This window comes from Gossypium hirsutum, chromosome A12 (genome assembly GCF_007990345.1).
Source record: "Gossypium hirsutum isolate 1008001.06 chromosome A12, Gossypium_hirsutum_v2.1, whole genome shotgun sequence".
In the NCBI taxonomy this organism is placed as follows: domain Eukaryota; kingdom Viridiplantae; phylum Streptophyta; class Magnoliopsida; order Malvales; family Malvaceae; genus Gossypium; species Gossypium hirsutum.
In genome coordinates this window covers 88,331,314-88,349,331 of record NC_053435.1, presented here as the reverse complement: position 1 = coordinate 88,349,331, position 18,018 = coordinate 88,331,314, and the positions used below count along the sequence as shown (strand labels likewise).

The 18,018-nt window shown below is 32.6% G+C and overlaps 1 protein-coding gene across 4 annotated transcripts; it reads left to right on the top strand.

Moving 5' to 3' along the window:
- The first annotated feature begins 5,781 nt into the window (after nucleotides 1-5,781).
- Nucleotides 5,782-9,685, top strand: LOC107941350 (nudix hydrolase 13, mitochondrial). Of its 4 annotated transcripts, none has more exons than XM_016874912.2 (6): nucleotides 5,782-6,561; nucleotides 6,643-6,723; nucleotides 7,673-7,787; nucleotides 7,907-7,990; nucleotides 8,944-9,093; nucleotides 9,233-9,685. In XM_016874912.2, exons 2-6 carry the CDS (start codon nucleotides 6,653-6,655, stop codon nucleotides 9,479-9,481), a joined length of 669 nt encoding a protein of 222 aa, XP_016730401.1. In that variant the 5' UTR covers nucleotides 5,782-6,561; nucleotides 6,643-6,652; the 3' UTR covers nucleotides 9,482-9,685. The 4 variants fall into 4 exon arrangements, with proteins under 4 accessions (XP_016730401.1, XP_016730399.1, XP_040938934.1 ...); XM_016874910.2 differs by having other exon boundaries at nucleotides 8,944-9,114; XM_041083000.1 differs by having other exon boundaries at nucleotides 5,928-6,561; nucleotides 7,688-7,787.
- The last annotated feature ends 8,333 nt before the right edge of the window (nucleotides 9,686-18,018 follow it).

Genomic DNA, 18,018 nt, shown 5'->3' with positions numbered 1-18,018 from the left:
TTTTAAATTATGTTAGACAACTTGTGCTACTCGATTTTTAGTGAAAACGAGTAAAATGGCTTAATCGGCAAAAATACCTAATGTCACAAGTATATGTTAGAGAGAGAATTTGATTGCCATAGAAGGGAAAAGTGATCAGCATGTTATAAAACATAAGAATAAGGAATAAAGTTTAACTCCCGAGCCTAGGGGCAAAAGTGTAATTATGCAAAAGTTTAGGGGAAAAAGTGTAATTTTTTTAAAGTTCGTATTAAATGCTATTTTGATGAATGTATGTATTAAATAAGATTAATTTGGTATTATAGATCAAGAAAAACGAGATTCAAGTCGTGATCGAGGAAAAGAAAAGATTGTGGACTAAATTGCAAAATCTTTATATTTTGGTACCAAGGTAAGTTCATGTGTAAATAATGTAGCATAAATGTTATTTTTAAGTTATTAATGTTAATTATATGATATGCTGATTTTTAATCGTGAAATATTATGCTTTGTGGTTAATGTTGAGTAATATGCAAATTATGTTTCCTACTTGATAAATATGAATTGCTACCGAGTATCGGTTCCGATATTCCATGGAAGACGGAAAATGTGAGATCGAGGGAAAAAGCCCGTTTGAACCTTAGGAATATATTAGGATACAAGTGACATGTCACTAGAATGGTTGAGCATCCGAACTCGTTGAGTTGAGTCCGAGTTCACTTATGGATGCAAATGTCCGAACTCTTTGAGTTGAGTCCGAGTTCGTGAAATGTAACTAGGCATCCGAACTTGTTGAGTTGAGTCCAAGTTCACTTATGGATGCGAACGCCCGAGCTCGTTGAGTTGAGTCCGAGTTCACTTAGGGGCGGGTTACATGATTTCTTGATTACATATGAGGCACTTATGTGCAAATTATCTGTGTATCCGAGTTGTATTCCGATGTGTTCAACGGGTGAAATTTCTAGTGAAATGAAAGAACACTTAAGATGCAAGCGACGTATTGGTAAGTGTTGTGAAATGGACACTTTGGACAGGTATGTTCTTAACCCTCGGGTTGATAATAGATACAACAACGATAAGGTGGTAAGATGATGAATGATGTTTAGAAATATGATATATGTTTTGGTGGTACCATGCTAAAGTTGTTTGGTATATTTGTATTGTTATGTTACTTGTTATTTACATATGAACTTACTAAGCATTTATGCTTACTCCTTCCTTTTCATTCACTGTAGTTTTGAACAAGCCAGCTCGAGAATCGGGACGGGTCGAAGGTTCGATCACACTATCCAAAGGACTTTTATCTTGGTAAATGGTTTGTACAACTACTTAAGTATGGCATGTATAGCAATATACCTATTTTGTGTAAATAAATTTATGATATGGCCATGTTTGGTTGAGAAAATTTTTGATATTGATAAGTCATGGTGATGGCTAATTTAGATCATGTTTGATATCATGGAAGTTTAACAGGTTATCTAGTTCATAAAAATTCATGGAAAGATGAAACTTGCCTTAAAACAGAATATTGCTGCAGCAATGACATAAATTTGAAAAATCACTAAAAATAGTATAAATAAAACTAAATGATGAGTAAGTTATGAAATTGAAGCTTAATGAGTCTATTTTCATATGAATTGAACAAAATAGGAATATAAATTATATTTTATGAGATATTTAAACTTTTGCGAAATAGGGCCAGAGTGATTTCTGGATCCCCTGTTCTGACTTTAAAAATTCATAATAAATTTTAATAAAATAATTATAAGTTTTTATTTATATGTACAGATTCCTTATTGAGTCTAGTTTTAGTAGAAACAAACCTCATAGTCATTGAAATTTTGTATAGAGATATATCTGATTCGTAATACACAGAGGTCAGAGCAGTCGAACCCTGAAATAGGGGATATTTTAATTAATAAAATGTATTAATTGGCCCAATAAAAAATTCTAGAAAAAAATTAGTAAATAGATATATGAGTTTAGATTCAGGGAAAATTTATGGATCTTTTTTTCTAGTTTCGTAACTCAAGATATGATTTTTCTTGTAACTGTGACGCGAGTAGCTAGAAAGCTGTGAATGTAGAAACAAATGATTTGAAGTTCTTAAATTGATAAATTATGTTCGGTAACCCCTCAAGCTCGACTCCGGAGATGGTCTCGGGCGTGGGGGCGTTACAATAGTACTTATATGTGGATACAAATTAAAAAAGAATGATAATAAAATTATCAATTTGTTATAATTTAGTACAATTGAAACACATGTTAAAGTAAACTAAAAATTTACTCATACAAATGTGTTTACTACTTGGCGTGACCAGTTAGACTATCCTGGATCGTATATGATGCGAAAATTAATTAAGAATTCATATGGACATCTATTAAAGAACCAAAAGATTTTTTTAATTTAAAGAATTCTCATTTGTTGCTTGTTCTCAATAAAAATCGGTTCTTAGAAACTCACTAACTAAAGTTGAGATTTAATGTCTTGCATTTCTGAAATGAATATAGGCCCATTCATCTACCATGTGGATGGTTTTGATATTTTATGATTTTGGTAGATGCATCTACAAAATAATCATATGTGTTATCAACTTGCAACCTGTCATTTGCGAGATTGCTTGTTTAAATGATTAATTTCAGATTATGCAATTAAAATAATTTATCTTGCTAATGTTGGTAAGTTTACATCCCAAGTTTTCAATGATTATTACATGTCAATTGGGATAAAAGTTGAATATCCTGTAACTCATGTTCACACACAAAATGATTTAGCTGGATTGTTTATCAAATGCCTCTAACTAATAGCTAAACCATTACTTATGAGAACAAAACTTTCTATTTCAGCATCAGATTCATGCTTGTATTGATTTACATTTTGTACGCATCAAGCCAATAAATTATAAATACTCCCCATTACAATTGATTTTTGGTTAAAAGCCAAATATTTCCCATCTTACAATTTTTGGATGTGCGGTATATGTTTCAACTGCTCCACCACAACGCATAGGTCATAATAAGAGATTGGGAATGTATATTTATATGAGTCTCCTTATAATATTTTTGAGCAATTAATTTGAGATTTAATTGTGACATGAGTTGTCAGTTTTCCCAACATTAGGGGGAGAGAAACAATAACTTGTAATGAGTTAGGGGGAGAGTAATTGAGCCAGAAGTTCAATAAGGATAACTCATTACAAGTTAACTGTTAGATGTATTTACAACCTTAATAAGAATAACAAAGTGTTATATACCATCTAATATTTCAATTTGAATCAAAATCTCAGTAGGACAATCAGTTAGAATAAATAATAGATTGATCGGTTTCAAAGATGAAAATTATTCTAGATGGTCATATAGTGGAGGCGGGTGCTCCAGAAGAGACCAAAGACATAACTAATAAGTAAAAGTTCAGAAGAGATTCAGGTACTTGAAACTGAATTTTAAAATAATGAAAATAAGAGATCTCAATAAGTTTGTCAATTCGAGAAAATGTGGAACCGAAGAATAAAAGTGGTTGACAATGATTTTGCATGCAATATTATTATTGAAATAATGAAATAAAATGAGGATCTTGAATAAATCTATTGAGAAATATAGATATGGAATAAATTGATCAAAATAGAAAGATGCAACTTACGTACAATTAAATTCGTGGAATTTTTGGACCAGTAGTCCAAATATTTAAAGGTATAAAACTAATAAGGGTGCAAATGAAGTAGTTTTGCAAAAACGAAATAAAAATATAAATTTTTTCGCTAAGTACTAGTATTGATTATGAAAAGATATAATATAATTTTGTGGTGGATCAATAACTTTTAGATATATTATTAAATTGACAATTCATAAAAGATTTAACTTGCATCTAATGGTTATTGTTACAACCTTTTATAAATCACTATATAGTAAAATTTATATTAAAATCCTCAAGGATTTAGGATGCTAGAAGCATATTGAAATTTTCGAGAAATTGTTCATTTATATGACTTGAAATAATTTGAACATATGTGGTAAATTTGAGTAGTTGAAGGAGGATTATAAAATGATCCAAAATACCTATTTGTGTTTTTATATAAGAATCATGATTAAAGTTTGTTATGATTATTGTTGAATCTCCTCAAGAGATCAAAATATGTTTCCCCAAAATTTCCTCACTCATGACTTTTAAAAGAATGATAATATAAATGCTTAGCAAATATATTCAAATAGTCATTTGAAAAACTAGTATTCAAGATTGAATACGTAGAATATGATAAAATATGTGATGTTTTCATGAGGGGGAATAAATACGAGTTGTACTCTTTTTCCCTTAACCGAGGTTTTGTCCCATTGGATTTTCCTGGTAAGGTTTTTAATGAGGCAGCATATTATGCGTATTATAGATTGTGTACTTTTTTTCCTTCATTAGGTTTTTATCTCACAGGGTTTTTTTTAATAAGGTTTTAACGAGGCATACTATGTACCAATAGGCATCCAATGGGGAGTGTTATGAATATTTTATTAAGTGGATGTCCATCATGATAAATATAAAGTTTTGATGTACTTTAAATTCTAATAGTTATTAGAATTAGATCTCTACTTCTTTTATACTTTTTATGCCTATAAATAGAGACTCTGATGAAGCATTCTAATTACCTCTTTTTGATCAATAAAGTATATTTTTTATTGCTTTCATATTTTATTTGTTCTTTATTCTCCCCATCTCTCTTTATTTTATAACATTAATATATATAAGGTAATTATTTGATAAATAGGTAGTGAAAATTTTTATTCTGTTGGGGTTTGAAATTTTATCATATGTCTTATTTATTTTATTTTTAATTTTTAAAATATAATTTAAAGATACAAACAAAATCTCAACCTGTTTATAAAGTTAAATTTTTTTACCACAGATATATCAAATAATTTTCATATATAAAATTACAAATGGATAGGTAACTAGTTTATTGTAAACATTGAAACGAATAAAAGAATTTTAAGGAGAAAATTGGTAAAGTTGACGAGAAATCTGGTAAAAGTAGTTTTGGATTTAATTTTTTTAATTTTATAATTATTTTGCATTTCTACATATATATATATTTGAGATTTTTTAATTATTTAATATTTTAGATTTTTAAAAAAAATTAAAACTTTCATAACAATACTATTATTGTCACCTGATAGAATTTCAAATGACTTAAATAGAGTGGTGACTAAAACTTTTGTCAAATAGTTGTTTGTCACAAATTTAAACCGTGTTATCTCGTCTCTTATCTCTTATATTGTATTAAAAAAAGTTGAAATAATAATTTGCTAAAAAAACATAAGTACAATGAACAAGTAAAAGAAATTCTAAATTTATTTTTTCTTATCGTTATTAATATTAATTTTCACTAATATAATTTATAAATTTAAATCATTAAAACACATTATCAACCGATGAGTAGATGAAAGACTTAAGAAATTAAATAGGATTAGACGAGAAGAGATTGTATGAAAATATGATTTTACGCCATCTCTATTCCTTATTAATAAGAGAATGAGAAATCATAACTAAAAGTGTTGAACATGAGAAGAAAAAATTTAATTTATTATTCTCCTATTAAAAAGGGATAAAGATGATTTAAAATCATAATTTCATATCATCTTTTCTTCCGATTAGACTTAAGTGGTTGGTAAAACTTTGTTACTATTAAGCAAATGATCTCATCAACATTTAATTCAAAATTCTAAATGCATATATAAATTATAAGACAAAAATCGGCTAACTACTGTTTTTGGTGATATTATAAAAGGACAAGTTTTGAAGACGCTTGTTGATGGCAAGCTTTTCGTTGTTTCCTTTGGCCTTTCTTCATTTGCCTATTATTCTCCAATCAATTTGACGTAAGTATTCTGAAGTTTCACATTTACCAGATAAGCTTTTAATAATACAATATCAAAGCAGGAAGGGAAAAAAATGTTAGTCACAAACCAAGCAGTGCATATGAGGATTGCTTAGGTCCTGGGATGAGTCAGACGGGACCTTGGATGACGTGTTCGTACTAAAATACACGGCCGAAAAGGCCTTATCAGCTCACCATTATTATATAAACCAACAGAGTATGAAAGAAGAAGCAAGTTGGAAAACATTGCAGAAAAATCTCAAACCAACAACTTTTTCTTTCCTTTTATCTTTTTGTTTGTTCTTTTGGCGAAAGGTGAAGTTCATGAAGAAGCTTCATGGTTCTATCCTATTCATCCCGGAAAAGTCACAGTTTTGAATACAGCCGAAGTACCAAGAATTTTTAATATTACTACGCCGGGTTACTTTTGAGGCCGGTTGTTACGTTGTTGATTTGGTCACAGCTCTCTCTCTCTCTCTCTCTCTCTTTCCTGTTGATTTATAAAAACACCATTGTTGCCGATATTGACTTGCTTGCTTCCTCATCTTTCCTATTAAAGTCTCGGAGCATGACAACTATTTCGCTCCTTCTTTATATGCTTTCTCTCTGCTTTCTTCTCCAACCCAAAACCAACCTTGTTGCTTTCACTTAAAAGGGTCAGGATTTTTCTGCTTTTCTCTTCTGAATGCAGCTCTTCATCACCCTAGCACCAATCCATGTAAATCGCTTTTCTCATGCATTTTCTACTCGTTTGTTTAACTTAGTTATCTTTCTTCTTAACGTTTTTGGGGTACTGCAGATAGTAGATCATGTCGTTTTTACCAGCACGAAAGGGGAGACACAGACAACGGTACCAGGATCATCTCAGACTTGTTGCTGGGTATATCTCAAATTGATTCACTGCTTTCTAATTTTGACCTTCTTCCTTGTTGCTGCCTCATGAAAATTCTTATGTCAGTTTGGCTAACGCTCAAATAATATGATTGTGGTTATCTTTTTGGTAGTCGTGATATTTAATGTAGCGCACATCGTTTTAGATGAATAGGGTGCCTATTTTTTTCCTTAGAGGTGTTAAAAAATGAGTGGTTATTTAGCATCCATCCTTATCTTACTGCCTTACTTACTGCCGCTCTATTTGAAACAGAAGAGAGTAAAATAACAACAAGAAGTGCCAAATTGTTGATAGTGATTTTACTTTTTATGACAATAGACTCAATACACACTGATAAACAATAAAACAGAGATGGGCCATTGCCTTGACTTTTTGTGTTCCCCTGTTATTGTCATTATATTTAATTGCGCCACATCCATTTTTTCTCTAAGGACGAAAAAGTTAAAATACTAAAAAAAGAAAAGACAAGAAGGGTACATCTAGAAGTGGTCATGTTTTTAAACAAAAATGATAAGATTAAGGCATAAATTTTGTTTTTGAGGGAGTAGTATGGGTGACAAAACTTAAGATTTATAGGGTTAACAAGCACATGAATCTATTTAAATGCTGAAATTACTTTGCCTCTTTCTACTATATTACTCTACATCTATTATGTGCTTATAACATATGACTAATGGACACATAGAAGATAGTTTTCTTGGCATAAATTAGAGGCGTTGATCACTTGATAATTTCTTTTTCAAGTGAGCTGCTTACTTTTCCATTTCACTCACGCTTAGTTATTAATTAATAAGTTAGTGGTAGTGCAAAGTATCATGATGAGATCAACTTACCGGAATCTTTACAAGTGGAGTAAAATGTAAATGACTGCAAAACTTGTTTTGTTTCTGTGCGGCCTTCTTAACTCATATTTGGTGTTTATGGTGCAAAAACTTAGATGCATTCCATACAGACTGCAGAAGGATGTCGAGGATAGAAACAGCAGTGTGACGAGCAGGATAAATGTTCTTATGATTTCCACACCAAACCGTGATGATCTTGTGTTCCCTAAGGTAGATACTTATCTTCCTACTCCATTTCCTCATTATATGCCAAACTGTTTAGTCTGATGTATTTATACGTAAACTGTATAATGTATGAAATTGTGATAAAAACCTAGTGTCATTGTTAGGGTGGATGGGAAAATGATGAGACGGTTCATGAAGCAGCATGTCGGGAGGCCCTGGAGGAAGCCGGAGTGAAAGGAATACTTGATGTAGGTTTGGATATCCCTTCTTGGCATGGGCATCACTATCTCTTCTTACAGATTCTGGATACCAGAGTTATCTGACTTACTCTCCTTTTAATTATCAGAGTTATTAAATTCACGTGCATAGTTCATGTTGTTGACAGTCATGAACAGTCTTTTCTAAATTGTCATTAGCTATTGGCTTAAATACCTAGTATGAAATGAGGAAATACTCGGGCCACAAAAAAGGAATTTAATTTGTTCTAGTGTGCTCAGTACCTTATCTGTTTCCTTGATTCATGAAGCTAAATATCTTTGAGCAGTGCTAGCTGGTCTCGGATTTGGTTGATACATTATTCTGAGATGAGTTCTTCAAAAGCATTTGACTCGTTTCAATTATAGTGGATCAATATTGGCAATTGATGAAAATCAGGATGTACTTATGAATGGATGGAAGCATTTATATATACGAAAGTTTTACTTAACAGGTTTATATGCCCTACGGCATGATGAAATCATTGATTATGGTCACGCCAAAAAATGAAAGAAAAGAAAAAAAGGGGGACTTGAGGCAAGTACACAATGGTGGATTGTTGCTGTCAAAATTGTTATGTTGAAGCTGCAGATGTTTTTCATCTTTTGCAAGATCGATGAGAATGGGCTGTTGCATGTGTATGCGCCACTCATGCTAATACGTATCTTTATGGAAACTTCCCTTTTCAAATAAACATGTCTCACCAGCTGTAGTTCCTGCTTTCCATATTTCTAAGCGAACATTGGGTTGCTTTGATCCTTTAATCTTATAAACACATTCTCATTTGATGAAGCAGAAATTTGGACGAGGTTTAAATTCCGTCGCTTACATGTCTGTATTACTCATCGTACTTCACTGCACAAACTCTATTGCTACATGGACCGGCATTTCTTACATAAAGCTGCGTTTTCATGTGTAACAATGGTGTCATTTTTACGTTATCCAGGAGGATCCACTGGGAGTCTGGGAGTTTAGAAGCAAGAGTAGACAAAACTGCTGCAACATGGAAGGTGGTTGTAGAGGTTATATGTTTGCCTTGGAGGTGACTGAAGAACTTGACTCTTGGGCAGAACAGACAAGTTACAAGAGGAAATGGGTCAGTAATAAAAAACCTAAGGTTTAACATTTTTTTTAACCACGAATTTGTGTGTCCTTTCGATTTTTCACCACTTGAGCTTAATTTTGCTTCTGTCAATTTGATGACATCGACTGAAACTGTTTCATGTGTTTTACAGCTCTCCCCAGAAGAAGCATATAAATTTTGCCGGTATGATTGGATGAGAGATGCTCTTCAAGTATTTTTAAGCGCCATTGAGGAGAGGGGGAGTAGGAGGGCAGAAAAGCTGGTGGAGCTCCCTATGTTTCCAGCGGCGGATTCCATGGCGGAGCATCAGATGTTAACATCAGCTGGTTGCTCTGAGAAACCACCCACCGTACAGCATCTTGAAGAGTCTTTTACTAATAAGTGTATTGTGCAGGGTTAATGAGTCCTAGAGAACTGTTATCAGTTAGGGGTTTGCCATCATTAATTAACTGTTGAATACCGTGTCAGACAGTCTTCTAATCTCCTCTTGCTAGTGCAACTTCTGTAAAAAGATAACAAAGGTGGAGAGCAAACCAAAAACTAGAGTTCTTTCTTAATGTTAAAGAGTTTAAATTATATAAAAATGATGTTAATTATTACCTTACATTCTTTCACATTAAATCAACTCATCATAACACTTCAACTCTGTTTCTAACTACAACCTTAAAGAAATTCTGTACAGTTTCATTTTGGTACAACCTCAAAGAAATTCTCTACAGTTTCATTTTGGTGTTCCTACTATATGTAATTGCAACTTTATAAGAAAGTGTCATAACGACACAAAAGCAAACATTCATATGTAAAGCTTTTACAATTAAAAAAAAGAAAAAAAAAACATGACAATTTCAATACATAAGAGCTTAAGTCTTAAGCTAATCATCATCAGAGAAAGTAAACCAATCAAAGTTGGTTAGTTGATTGTACACGTCAGCCTAACTGTTTGTTAGTATATTAACTGAGTTGCAGTTAATTGATTGTAAGTTGATAGTTAGTGGTAATGAAAACAAGTTAAGATCATTGATCAAATGTTCACACATTTCCTTTTACTCTTTTTGCATATTATTTTCTACTTTCTGATCATCTGGTTCGATTGTTGTTTCAGTAATGTAAGTATTTCATGATTCTTTGGCTTCCTTAATTGCTGTTACAATATTTTGTGTTGTTGGATTGTGTGTATTACTATTGTAGCTATTGTGATAATGACCGAGAAAAGTGAACCAGATAGTTTAGATACTACTGCAAATGTGCAATCTTCAAGTACTAAGTTTACCACAAAGAAAATCAATTTGATGCTTGATAATTCTAATTTCTCGTTATGGCAACAACAAATTTTGCTGACCTTAAAGAAATAGGTTGTAGAAATTTGTTAATGGTTCAATAGTTCCTCATTGGAGATTTGTGATTGATGTAGAAGGAAAGCAAACTATTAACCTTGCTTCAGAGGAATTTGAACAACAAGCTCACTCCTTCACAACTGTTTATTGTGAGTGCAGGTGTTTTGTTTTATCTATTTGGCCATGACTTTGCTTGTACGATTTGGGAAACTTTAGTGAGGCTTTAGAACAACAAGACTACTTTTAAGTTGATGACTTTTAGAAAACAATTCCATGTATAGAAGGAAGGAGAGTTGACTATGTGTGAATTTCTTTTAAATATCAAGTCTATAATTTGTGATAGCTTGGCAAGATGTGGAGAGTTGATTTAAGAGCGTGAGCATATTACAACCTTAAATGGGGTGCCACTCGAGTATGACCATAAAATTATTGTAATTACCTTCAAGGGGTTTCTACTATACTATTTGATGGTGAGACAATAAAGGAAAGTCTTGTTTCTTAAGCTAATTTCTAAGCTTATATGACAGTTCATCAAAGTTAGGCTAGGAAAATGTTGGTTGGTGAGCCACTGTCTAGGGTGAGCGAAACTCGATTGAATTCGAGAAAATCAAAATAAAAATAGAATTTCGATTTAATTGAATTGAGTTATTCGAGTCAACTCGAATAAGTAATTCGAGTTTCGAGTTTGAGTTTGAGTTGAGTTGAGTTGAATTTCACAATTCGAATAATTCAAATAATTTGAATAACAGATTGATATAAATACCCATTTGATCCTTATTAATTTTGAAAATGAACAAATTAATTTCTCTCTTACCAAAAATTACAAAAAAATAATTTTCAAAAATTCAAAATATTTATAAAAAATTCAAATTTCATTTTTTAAAAAATTATAAAAAAATTTAAAAAAATCTAAAAATATATAAAGAAATTTAATTTTTTCTAAAATAATAATTTTTAAAACTACATAACTTAAATGATTCAAGTTTGTTATACTAAAGTATCTTATTTTTTTATTATTTTGCTTTGAAAAAGTTTTCAAGAATTAGTTATACTGTAACAAGATTTTAATTTGATATGTTTAATTTTTTTATTTAACTCGAACAATTTTACTTGATTCGATTCGATACGACTCGACTTGAATTTCATTTCACTCGACTCGATTCGAAAAAAATTTCAATCTAGTTAGGTTGATAAAATAGGACTTGTCAACTCGTTTAACTCAAATTTTTTTCGCTCGATTCGATTTGACTTGATTTAATCGAATGTTCACCCCTAGTTGCATATACTCCATCCTATAGACATGTTGCGTCATATAGTAAGAGTTTCAGGAGTGGAAGAGGTTATTGCAAGCATCAAAGTTCCCGCCCACAATGTTAATTATGTGGAAAGCTAGGACATTTAGTGGACATATGCTTCTTCAAGTTTGATCTTAATTTTACAGGGGTATCTTACAGGTATAATGCTCCATTACTTGTATGCCTAGCTCACACACACGTGAAAATATGTGTACCTACAACTCCACTATTGTACACAACTTTTACTTAAAACCACAAGCCAATCTATGCACAAATCTTTCCCCTTGTAACCCCACCTTTAATTACGTACTTTCAGATAACCCTCCATCTAATCGTATATTTCATCTATCTTATAATCTTAACTACTTCCTGGTTCCCTACAACTCTAATCCTTTTACACAACCAAATAGTCATTTTTTATCATTAATACCTCTCACCAATCAACTGTCCTCAACTTTTGTTCCAAATTGGATTTGACCAAGTTGTGACATATGTGGTTGAGACATGCTGGTGAGAAATCCTTGCAAATTCTAGGAAAGTAAGGATTTTTGAATGGTGCAAAAGCTTCAAGTTAGAATTGTGTGAGCATTGTGTTCTACGAAAGCAAAAGAGAGTGAAGTTTGGCATCGTTATCTATGATACAAAAGATTTTGGATTATATTCACTCAAATGTGTGGGGGGCTTCCAAGAAACTTTGTTAAGAGGGAAGCACTACTTTGTAACTTTTGTTGATGAATTTTTTGAAAGATTTTGGGTGTGCACGATGAAAAATAAAGATGAAATGCTTAGAATTTTCCTTAAATGGAAAACTATGAAAAAAAAACCAAACTAGCAAGAACATCAAACGGCTTAGGACGGACAATAGAATGGAATATAAAAGTGATCCATTCTTCGACGTGTGATAGAAGTATGGTATTATTTGACACTTCATTGTTAGGGATAGACCACAACAGAATGAAGTGGCAGAGCGTATGAATCGAACATTGTTGGAAAAAAGTTCAATGTATGTTGTCCAATATTGGGTTGTGCAAGCAATTTTGTGCTGAGGTCGTGACATATGATTGTCATCTGTTAATCATTTACCATTATCTACAATTGAGGGAAAAACACTTATGGAGGTATGGTGTGGAAAACCTACTACTAATTACGATTTTTTACATGTGTTTAGATGCAACTCTTATTAACATGTAAAAGAGTCAAAATTATATCCGAGAACAAATAAGCTATGTTTATGAGAATCACCTCTGAAGTAAAGAGATTTCGACTTTGGTGTTTAGACATAAAAAAATGATCTATAGCAAAGATGTTACCTTTGATGAATTTTCCATATTGAAAAAGGTAACAAATGAAGATTTTTTTAAAGAAGTGGTACTTTACAGCAGGTGGAGTGTACTCCAAAATAAAAGGCCTTTAAGCATATAGTGATTAGCGCAGATAATAAGTCTGATTATCCAATCATAGCAGAGGAATCAAAAAATGAAGAGGTTTCGAACCAAGAATCGCCGAATACACCAGAACCATTTGCAATTAGAATGCCAATGAGAGAAATTTGTAACCTGCTCATTTTACTAATATGGTGGCCTATGCAACCTTGTTGTAGATTAAAGATACTATTTTCACTTATTGAAAAGTTTTGTAGAGCTTAGAAAGTGATAAGTGCAACAATGTCATGGATGAAGAAATGCAATCTTTACAGAAGAATAATACTTGGGAGTTGGTGCAAGTGGGTATATGCAAAGAAAAAAAAGGTTTCCTAGTAAGAAAGATGTTAACCAAAAGCAAGGTTGGTAACTAAATGTTACACTTAGAAGGAAGGAATTGACTGCAATAAAGTAGTTTCCCCTATTGTGAAGCATTCCTCCATTAGAATTTTGTTGGCTTTGGTAGCTGACTGCCTCCTGACGTACCAACGTCTAGAGTAAAAATCCTGCACAAAATATGTCAAATAGGCAGTGTCCGCAAATATATGAGTCAGGTTGTAATATAGTTACAACGAAGTAGGTGAGTACTCTGAAAGGCGGCAAGCACTAAATTAATCCTAACCTAAGCATAAATAGAGCTAATTAGTACTTTAAATAAATTATATTATGAATAAACATAAAGAAAGGTTTTTTGGTATTTTTACAAATAAAGCATGGGTGATTAGCTTGCGTCAGTAGTCACAAGTAACTGTTACTTTGAGTTCCTGGTTCAATCAACTAGTAGTTATCCTAGCAGGATCTCTCGATCTTCCACTAGAATAACGAGTTAGAAAAAACTACGTATCTCTCGACTTCGCAGTCTAGACCGTTTGGGCTAAGGTGTATAGATAGGTCATGCCAATTTTGGGTTAATTCCCACCTAGATTGTAACACCCCATAACATGTATCTGCCGCTGGAACAGGGTTATGGAACATTACCAGAACTTTCAGAACATTTACAGATAATTCACGTAAATTACTATTCATTAACCGAAATTATTCATAATATCCCTTAAATAGACCCTCGAGGCCCAATATGAGCATTAAAATCAAGTCGGGAATTAATCAAGAACTCTAAGAATTTTTCGCAAAATTTCAAAAATTTTCTAAGTTACAGGGCTCACAAGTCCGTGTGGTCCAAGGGACACGCCCGTGTGACTCTAAGACACGCCCATGCTACAGGCCGTGATCAACCCTGTGTAACTCTCTGACTTGTGCACATGGCCATGCCACACGCTCGTGTGTTAGGCTGTGTGGTTAATTAAATTCTTTCGAAATTAGGTGCAGGTTTCACACGGCCAAGACACATGCCCGTGTTCTAGGTAGTGTAGCACACACGGCTGAGACACACACCCATGTCTCTGTCTGTGTGCTCAATTCTGAGCATTCTGTTTTCTCAAATTTAAGGTGCAGGGGACACATGGCCTAACCACACACCTATGTACCATGCCGTGTGTCACACACGGTCTAGACACACGCCCGTGTGTTTGCCTGTGTGGACAAAATAAAGCCATTTCTAACTTCATTTCTCACCCAAAATTACACCAATGACCTGCACTTAAAACTCACATCCAATGCCAGCCAATTCAAACATTCAAATTTAGCAAATTCCATAATTCAACAAGGCATATCATTACATGCATACATGATTATAATCTTACCTTGGTATATTTCATATGATAGGCATAATTTGAACAACCATTTAACATGTATATAGCTACCATAGTATGACATTACAAGTATGTCAAAAACAACCATTACTGGCCATTCCAATGGCTAGATTACAATCTACATATTTAAGCCATTTATGGCCAAGTTAGCCTATACATGCCATTATACCAAAATGATTTTACTATGTATACCCAAAATAAGCTAGTGGATAGTGTGATGATGCTCCAATGATCTCCAACCTTCGTGAGCTTTCGAGCACTATAAAACAGGGGAAAATAAAGCAGAGTAAGCATTACATGCTTAGTAAGTTCGTATAATGGAAACTAAACTTACCAAACCCGTTTATTAAATCTAAATATACAATATCATGTTTTCCATCAACTTGGAAAAATTGCCTAAACACATGTATTCAATCAAACATGTTAGCTACAAAATTTTCATATCAATCAAGTAAATATAGATGAGCTCTTCATACTATTTTCCTTCAAGACATCATTCATTTAACTCCATAATTCTCTTATCATGCTAAGAGGTTTTGTGTCCGTTGAATCATTGCAATTCCGATGATACTCAAGTGGTACACTCGAGGTGTACGATTCAATAAGCCGTCAATTCTTTTTCAAAAGTATCTATTAGGGCACTTAATCGAGGAACACACTTTCGAGTCACATATAGTATAACAGGATTACCAGTCCAGGCTAAATCCTTTATATAATGTATTGTTAGAAGAGTTCAATTAGGATTACCAGTCTAGGCTAAATCCTAATTGTAATATATACTCGAGAGGTATTATATCAGGATTACCCGTCCAAGTTAAATTCTTTCCATAATGAGGTCAATATGATTACTCGTCCGAGCTAAATCCCATCTGCAACAAATGCAGGACCTTATTCATTTCGAAAAAGCACATATACTCATCGGAATTCAATATACAAATGGAACTTAACCCTTTTCACCATTACAAGCACATATTCAATTTTTCATTATAGTAATCAAATAATTCATGTTCATATAAGTCACATTACATACAAACACAACATTCAATTAATCATATTTACATGTTCGATTAAGTTACACGAACTTACCTTGACACTTGTTCGCATGTAAAATCTACTAATCTGAAACCTTAAATAACTTTAATCATCAATTTCATACATTTCATACTCCTTTGGGCTCAATTACGTCTTAGGAAAAATTACCATTTTGCCCTTAATTTTTCCATAAATTCTAATTTCGTCCCTAGGCTTGGAAAATGAAATTTATGCAATTTACTCCCTATTCCAAGCCTAACTGAAATTTCCAAGTAGAATTTACAGCACATATTTTCTAAAAATTTCATAATTTTTCATCAATTTTCACAACTTTACATTTTAGTCCCTAAATCATGTTTTCATCAAAAATCACTTTGTAAAAGTTGTTTATCTATCAACAACCTTTCATTATATACCATAAATTTCTAATTTTCAGCGTATACATCCGTGACCCAAATTTTATACTTTGATAACTTTTCAAATTGATCCCCCAAATAGATAGATTAAGCTATCCTGGTTTCAAAAATATCAAAATTACTAAAAACGGGACAAGGAAACTTACCCAATTAAGCCATGAAACTCTCTCTCCTAGGGCTTCCATGTATTTTATGTTGAATATGACATAAAAAAATAAGATGATATCTTTCATCATCTTTTTAATTAATTAAATATTTTTTAATTTCCAATTTAGTCCTTGCCCTTTTTCTATATTTCCATGAATGAGTCACTAAAATATCTACATACTTTTCGTTAATGGTCTAATTGCCATATAAGGACCTCTAATTTTGAATTCCATAGCTATTTAATCCTTATAGCTATTAGAATTTAACTTTTACATTTTATGCGATATAGTCCTTCTCGTAATTAAGCATAATCAGTAAAATTTTCTTATCAAAATTTTCACGTGACATTTCTAACATAACACAGACTATATAATAAAATAAAAATAAATTTTATTTTCGGATCAGATTTGTGGTCCCGAAACTACTGTTTAGATTTCACTGAAAAATGGGTTGTTACAACTCTCCCCCTTAAGAATTTTCGTCCTAAAAAATCTTACCAGTAAAAAGATTCGGATATTGCTTCCTCATAGTATCCTCCGGTTCCCAGGTAGCCTTATCTATACTGTGTTGTTTCTAAAGAACTTTTATTAATGGTACATTTTTATTTCTTAACTTTTTTGTTTCCCAAGCTAAGATTTTGATCGGTTCTTCATTATATGTCATATCAGGTTGAATCTCTACCTTTGTTGGAGAGATAACATGTGAAGGGTCAGATTGATACCGCTGTAGCATAGACACATGAAAAACATTATGAACCTATCAAGTTCTGGTAGTAAAGCTAACCGATATGCAGCTGGTCTGATCCTTTCTATAATTTTATATAGCCTAATGAACCGTGAACTCAGTTTTTCTTTACGACCAAACCGGAGAACCTTCTTCCAATGCGATACTTTCAAGAATACTTTGTCACCAACTTGAAATTCTATTTCTTTTCGTTTAAGATCAACATAGGACTTTTGACGATCAGAGGCTGCTTTCAAACTGTCTCGAATCACTTTCACTTTTTCCTCGGTTTCACAGACTAAGTCTACTCCGTCTAACTCTTTCTCATTGAATTCTGTCCAATACAATGGAGTTCTACATTTGCGACCATACAAAGCTTCATACAGTGCCATTTTAATACTAGACTGATAACTGTTATTATAAGAAAATTCAACCAAAGGCAAATACTTTTCCCAGGTACCTTCAAACTCACGTATATAACACCGAAGCATATCTTCCAAAATCTGTATAACACATTCAGATTGACCATCTGTTTGTGGATGAAATGCAGTGCTAAAGTATAACTGAGTACCCAGAGCTTTTTGCAACTTGCTTCAGAATCGAGATGTAAACCGAGGGTCTCTATCTGAAATAATGGAGACAAGCACTTCATGCAATCTGACAATCTCAGAAACATATAATTTAGACAATCTTTTCAAAGAATAATCCATACGTACAGAAATAAAGTGTGTAGAATTTGTCAATCGATCAACAATCACCCAAATAGCATCTTTCTTCTTTGGAGATGGGGTAATCCCGATGCAAAGTCTATGGTAATTCTTTCCCATTTCCATTCTGTTATCGTAACTGGCTGTAATAGT

Bases quoted from the DNA above. Each gene is read 5' to 3' on its own strand.
- LOC107941350 (XM_016874910.2), top strand. From the start codon at position 6,653: ATGTCGTTTTTACCAGCACGAAAGGGGAGACACAGACAACGGTACCAG. The intron at 7,788-7,906 runs GTAGATACTTAT...TGTCATTGTTAG, and splicing joins ATGATCTTGTGTTCCCTAAG to GGTGGATGGGAAAATGATGA. The intron at 7,991-8,943 runs GTAGGTTTGGAT...TACGTTATCCAG, and splicing joins GAGTGAAAGGAATACTTGAT to GAGGATCCACTGGGAGTCTG.